The following is a 6,557-nucleotide window of genomic DNA, read 5'->3' as shown; positions in this document are numbered from 1 at the left end:
TGTTTGACCTGATGCCATGAGACTTAATGGGGTCTGGAGTCGATGTTGAGGACTCCCAGGGCAATTCCCTCCCAGATTTTTACCAGTGTGCTGCCACCTCTGCTGGGTCTGTCCTACCAGCGTGACAGGGCATACCCAGGGATGGTGACGTCTGAGACATTATCTGCAAGATATGATTTTGTGAGGATCACTATGTTAGGCTGTTGCTTGACTGGTCTGTGAGACAGCTCTCCCAATTTTGGCACTAGCCCCCAGCTGTTTGTAAGGTTGACTTTGCAGGGTTGACAGGCTGAGATTACCGTTGCTGTTTCTGGTGCCTAGTTCAATGCCGGGTTGTCTGTCCAGTTTAATTCCCTTTTTGTAACTATGCAGCAGTTTGATACAACTGAGTGGTTTGCTAGGCTATTTCAGAGGGCATTTAAGAGTCAGCCACATTGCTGTGGGTCTGGAGTCACATGTAGGCCAGACCAGGTAAGGATGACAGATTTCCTTCCCTAAAACATTAGTGAACCGGATGGATTTTTACAACAATTGACAATAGTTTCATGGTCACCATTAGACTTTTAATTATGGATTCTTATTTAATTCAAATTCCATCATCAGCCGGGACTCAAACCCAGGACAAGAATTTTCTCCCCATCGGGGGGGCTGAGCGGAAGCAGGTGCGGGCGGGTGTGCAACCAATCGCTGCCCGTGATCAGCTCCGTGCCGCCATTTTACGTGGGCAGGCCAATTAAGGCCCAGACCCAGAAGCGCTGAGCGCTCTCTGTGCGGGCGGGGGGAGGAGGCCGAGTCGGGACCTGTGCTCTTTCACACATGCACGCGAAAGAGCACAGAAACCTCCCTGAGGCACAGAGCTGCCTCAGGGAGATTAATTTGATTTTGAAAAATTTTAATAAAGAAGAAAAAAAATTGTCAGACATGTCCCCTCATGTGACGCTGGGACATGTCTATGAATTTTATTTAAAAATTTTATTAAAGTTTAAAAACCTTCATGAAACCTTATCCCGCCTGTGGATGAGGTTTCATGATAAATGCGAAGGCCGCCTGGGTTCTTCGCCTGCCCGCCAACCTTAAGGCAGCTCATTTAATTATTTTAATTGATATTTAAATGGCCTTAATAGGCCTTTGACCGTTCAGCGGGCGTGCAGCCAACTCTAGTGCGCGCCCACAAAACTGAAGATCAGAATGACGCGGGATGACATCGGGACGTACGCCTCACATCACCGCGCGTCATTTTACACGTCGGTGAGTGGGGCCCGCCCCTGCATGCCGACCCGAAGATCCTGGCCCAGGTCCCCAGAGCATTAACCCTGGGTCTCTGGATTACTAGTTTAGTGACAATATCACTACACCATCGCCTCCCCCTGACAGAAACCAGGCATGATTCAGCCTGTTATTTCTTCTGACTTTCAAACACACAAATTTTACGGTCTCTTCCAACCCCTTTACTTAGTTCAATGCTATGAACGAGCTCTCATTCAGGTTCCAGTTCAGAAGAAAACACTGACCTTACCATTCTTCTTTAAGATGTGACAGAGCTGCTGTACGTTTCCAGCATTATCTGTTTAATTCAACTTTCATTTTTTCCCAGGAGTATAGGTGGTCTTGCCAGCTATAGATATTTTTTGCCAAGCAGAGATTTTTTTAAAGTTGTGAACCAGGAAACCTTAAACAGTGTTTAATAAATCTTTCAAATGCACCTCGGATAAAAAGGCTAGACCTTGTCAAACTTGGTTGTTGCTTTGGATCCTAAAATATACTTTGGCAGAGTGAAATGGTGGACTCATTTCAGGGCGACTACAATAAGCTTCTAGTTGTCTGCTTTTTCCTCAGTATCCAAGGAGACAAACAGTATGTCCTTGTTTTTGCAGAATTCTGACAAAGGAAAGCAGGGAAAAAAAATCATACTTTCATTATATTTCAGGAAACACACCCAACAATTAAAAATACACAGAAAATAAGTAACGAGGGAAAAAATAGTTAATTCTAAACTGCTGTCTTTATTAGTTCATTAGTGACAGGAAGATTGTGGTTAAGACCATGTAGCTACATTGAATAGACATCAAATAATGATTTTGTATTCACATTTAAAAAAAATTAAAGTTACCATTTTCACAATAGAAAACTGCTTTCCACGTTATATTTGGTGGCAGTGATATAAAATCCCTTTTTATCTATTACAGTCAAATATTAATAATATAAAATCTTCAAATATTTAAAATCACTCTGAGTTGCTTGAAACAGCAATTTTAAATACTAAGATGTCCAAAAGCTGTCAACAAGAGAACTGTAGTCCATACAGAAGTTTCCAAATTCAGTTTGCTATTAGTGGTGCTCCCTCTTCATCTGTGCTATTCCCAGAATGTGACCTTCATAAAGGTAAAAATCTACATCATATTTTCATTGAAGACAATTAAATTTTCATATACTTAGATATTATGAGGGTAAGAGATTTTCCTTTTAAAAGCAATATACCACAATCCACTACTTAATAAAACATTTTCTTCTCAAACATACAGATGATCACTTGTTGATCCAAATATTGATTTTTCCATTGATCATTTTAATAACTATAAATACCTGATAAAGCATTATCAGCTTTTCAGTGTTCAATTTCATTTGAAGCATGTGCTCATCACCCACCAATCAACCCATATGCTCATTCTATTTCTTGTAATCATTAAAGTACAAGGTTAATCAGTTGAAATAACACAAAGATAGTGATATCATTTAACTTCAATAGTCATTTCCTGATATGGTGTCAAAACAGTTATCTAATGGCACAAGAAAAAGTTTTTTTTTAATTCATTCATTCACAGGATGTAGGCATCACTATTGCCTGTCCCTAAGTACCCTAAGTCCCTAAGTGGTGGTGGTGGTGAGTGGCCTTCTTGAACTGCTACAGTCTTTGTGGTTAAGGTACTCCCACAGTGCTGTTAGGTAGGGGATTTTGACTGAACAATGATGAAAGAACAGTGATATAGTTCCAAATCAGGATGGTGAAGCGGTAATGACCTCATGCGTCATCTGCTCCTGTCCATTTAGCTGGCAGAGGTCATGGGTTTGGGAGGTGCTGTCGATGAAGGCTTGGCGAGTGGCTGTAGTACATCTTGTAAATAGTACACAGTGCAACCAGTGGTGGAGGGAATAGCAATCAAATGGGCTGCTTTGTCCTGGATAGTGTCGAGTTTCTTGAGTGTTGTTGGAGCTGCACTCATCCAGGTAAGTGGAGAGTATTCCCATCACACTCCTGACTTATGCCTTGTAGAATGGAAAGGCTTTGGTGAGACAGGAGATAAGTCACTCATTGCAGAATATCCAAGGCATATTGAGTTCCACATCCACTAAAACTTCACCCAACTTCCATATAAAGACACAGGCACCTTCCAAACCCACGACCTCTACTATCTAGAAGGACAAGGCAGCAGAAGCATAGGAACACCACCACCTGGAAGTTCCCCATCAAGTCACTCACCACCCTGACTTGGAAATATATCGCCATTCCTTCACTGTCGCTGGGTCAAAATCCTGGAACTCCCTCCCTAACAGCATTGTGGGTGTGCCTACACCATATGGACTACAGCGGTTCAAAAAGGCAGCTCACCACCACCTCCTGAAGGGAAATTAGGGATAGGCAATAAATGTTGGTCTAGCCAGTGAAGCCCACATCCCATGAATGAATAAGAAAAAAATAGTAGAATGATTGACTGTCCAGTTGGGGCCACATTTGAGACAAAATGCTGAAATATGCCACATCTTCATCCATTTTTACCTGCAAGTAGCTCCTGCTGCTCTTGTCAAAGCAATTAGCAGCTCAGGCAGTAAAGCAAAGAGGGGAACGTGAACAAGTTGAGAGAATGTGGAGTCAGGGCACAAGTGGCACAATGGATTACTAGCTGGCTTCAAGGCAGAAAGCAGCGAATAGGAGTAAAGGGTAGTTATTCAGAGTGGCAGAAGGCGGGAAGTGGAGTTCCATAAGAATTAGAATGAAAATGAATACTTTGCGTCAGTGTTCACAAGTGAGAGGGAGGACGTGGGTATCAGACAGAAGGACTGTGATATAATTAAAGAAATTAGCATAGAAAGGGAGGAGGTTCTAAATGGTCTGGCAGGCTTAAAAGTAGATAAATCTCCAGGCCCGGATGAAATATATCCCAGACTGTTGAGTGAGGCAAGGGAGGAGATAGCAGGGGCGCTGGCAATAATTTTTAATACCTCTCTGGCCACAGGAGAGGTGCCAGAGGACTGGAGGACAGCCAATGTGGTACCGTTATTCAAGAAGGGAGGAAGGGATAAACCAGGGATCAAGAGGCCAGTCAGTCTAACCTCAGTGGTGGGGAAACTATTGGAAGCAATTTTAAGGGACAGGATTAATCTACACTTGGAGAGGCAGGGATTAATCAAGGATAGTCAGCATGGTTTTATTAAGGGGAGGTCATGTCTGACCAATTTGATTGAATTTTGCGAAGAGATGACCCAGGTGTGTAGATGAGGGCAATGCATTTGATGTAGTCTACTTGGACTTCAGCAAGGCTTTTGATAAGGTCCCACATGGGAGACTGATAACGAAAGTAAGAGCCCATGGGATCCAAGGCAATTTGGCAAATTGGATCCAGAATTGGCTGAGTGGCAGGAAGCAGGGGGTGATGGTCGAGGGGTGTTTTTGTGACTGGATGCCTATGTCCAGTGGGGTTCCACAGGGATTGGTGTTGGGTCCTTTGCTGTTTGTGGTATATATAAACAATTTAGACTTGAATGTAGGAGGGTTGATCAGTAAGTTCGCGGATGACACAAAAATTGGTGGGGTGGTAAATAGTGAGGAGGATAGCCTTAGATTACAGGAGGATATAGACGGGCTGGTCAATGGGCTGATCAATGGCAAATGGAATTTAATCCGGATAAGTGTGAGGTGATGCACTGGGGCAGGACAAACAAGGCACGGGAATACACATTGAATGTAGACCCTGGAGAGTACCGAGGATCAGAGGGACCTTGGTGTGCATGTCCACCGGTCCCTTAAGGTAGCGGGACAGGTAGATAAAGTGGTTAAGGCATATGGGATACTTACCTTTACTAGCCAAGGCATAGAATATAAGAGCAGGGAGGTTATGCTAGAACTGTGTAAAACGCCGGTTAGGCCACAGCTAGAGTATTGCGTGCAGTCTGGAATCTGCATTATAGGAAGGATGTGATTGCACTAGAGAGAGTGCAGAGGGGATGTACCAGGATGTTGCCTGGGCTGGAGAGTTTTAGTTATGAGGAGAGATTGGATAGACCGGTGTTATTTTCCCTGGAGCAGAGGAGATTGAGGGGGGACATGATTGAGGTGCATAAAATTATGAGGACATAGATAGGGTAGACAGGAAGGAACTTTTCCCCTTGGTGGAGGGATCAATAACCAGGGGGCATAGATTTAAGGTAATGGGCAGGAGGCTTAGAGGGGATGTGAGAGAGATTTTTTTCACCCAGAGGGTGGTGGGAATCTGGACCTCATTGCCTGAAAGGGTGGTAGAGGCAGAAATCCTCATAACATTTAAGAAGTATTTGGATGTTCACTTGTGATGCCATGGCATACAAGGCCTAGTGCTGGAAAATAGGATTAGAATAGTTGGGTACTTGTTTGACCGGCGCAGACTCGATGGGCCAAAGGGCCTTTTTCTGTGCTGTAGACCTCTACAACTCTGAGGATTAGTGCTGGGACCACTACTACGAACATATGTACAAGGAGCAGGAGTAGGGCATTCAGCCCCTCAAGCCTGCTCCGCCATTTAATAAAAGCATAGCTGATCGATAGTAACCTGAAATCTGCATCCCACCTACTGCTGATAACCTGTCACCTCCTTGCTTACAAAGAATCTATCCACCTCTGCCTTAAAAATATTCGAAGACTCTGCTCCCACCACCTTTTCAGGAAGAGAGTTACAAAGACTCACGATCCTCTGAGTGAAAAAATTTCTCCTCATCTCTGCTTTAAATGGGTAACTCCTTATTTTTAAACAGTGACCCCTAGTTCTTGATTCTCCCACAAGATGAAACATCCTCTCCACATCTGCACTGTCAAGACCCCTCAGGATCTTACATGTTTCAATTAAGTTGCCTCTTTCTCATCTAAACTCCAGCTGATACAAGCCTAGTCTGTCCTCATAAGACAACCTACCCATTCCAGGTATTAGTCTGGTAAACCTTCTCTGAACTGTTTCCAATGCCTTTACATCCTTCCTTAAATAAGGTGACTGTTATGGAGAAATTAAAAATGCTAAAAGAGAATACAGTAAGAAATTACTGAAAAACCCTTAAAATCTCCAGGCAGACATGGCTGCTAAACATATTAAGAGTTGAAGATTACCAGATGAACATTGCACAGCCTTGAAAGTCAGACTGGAGACACAAGAAAGGACATAAGTTAGATTAGGTGTACTCCCCTCTCAAATAGGGAAGGGGCAGATGGTTTTAGCTTAGATATGAGAATATATACAATAATCAAAGAGGGGGCTTTGATGGAACACAGACATTCTAGAGTTGTGAGAACCAAGGTCTTTGCGTACGTGTTTTAA

The 6,557-nt window shown here is 43.3% G+C and overlaps 1 protein-coding gene across 2 annotated transcripts in view; it reads right to left on the bottom strand.

Annotated features, from left to right (window-relative positions):
* Positions 1-1,983: 1,983 nt before the first annotated feature.
* slc18b1 (solute carrier family 18 member B1) overlaps positions 1,984-6,557 on the bottom strand; it is a 66,462-nt gene continuing 61,888 nt past the window's right edge. For both annotated transcript variants that reach the window (XM_078542405.1, XM_078542406.1), the window contains one exon: positions 1,984-2,372. In XM_078542405.1, coding sequence (XP_078398531.1) covers positions 2,318-2,372 — 55 coding nt within the window. In that variant the 3' untranslated portion in view covers positions 1,984-2,317. The remainder of the gene's footprint in view (positions 2,373-6,557) is intronic.

This window comes from Cetorhinus maximus, chromosome 5 (genome assembly GCF_964194155.1).
Source record: "Cetorhinus maximus chromosome 5, sCetMax3.hap1.1, whole genome shotgun sequence".
NCBI classification, from domain to species: domain Eukaryota; kingdom Metazoa; phylum Chordata; class Chondrichthyes; order Lamniformes; family Cetorhinidae; genus Cetorhinus; species Cetorhinus maximus.
The sequence above is the reverse complement of the archived record's forward strand: the minus strand, read 5'-3'. Positions and strand labels throughout refer to the sequence as shown.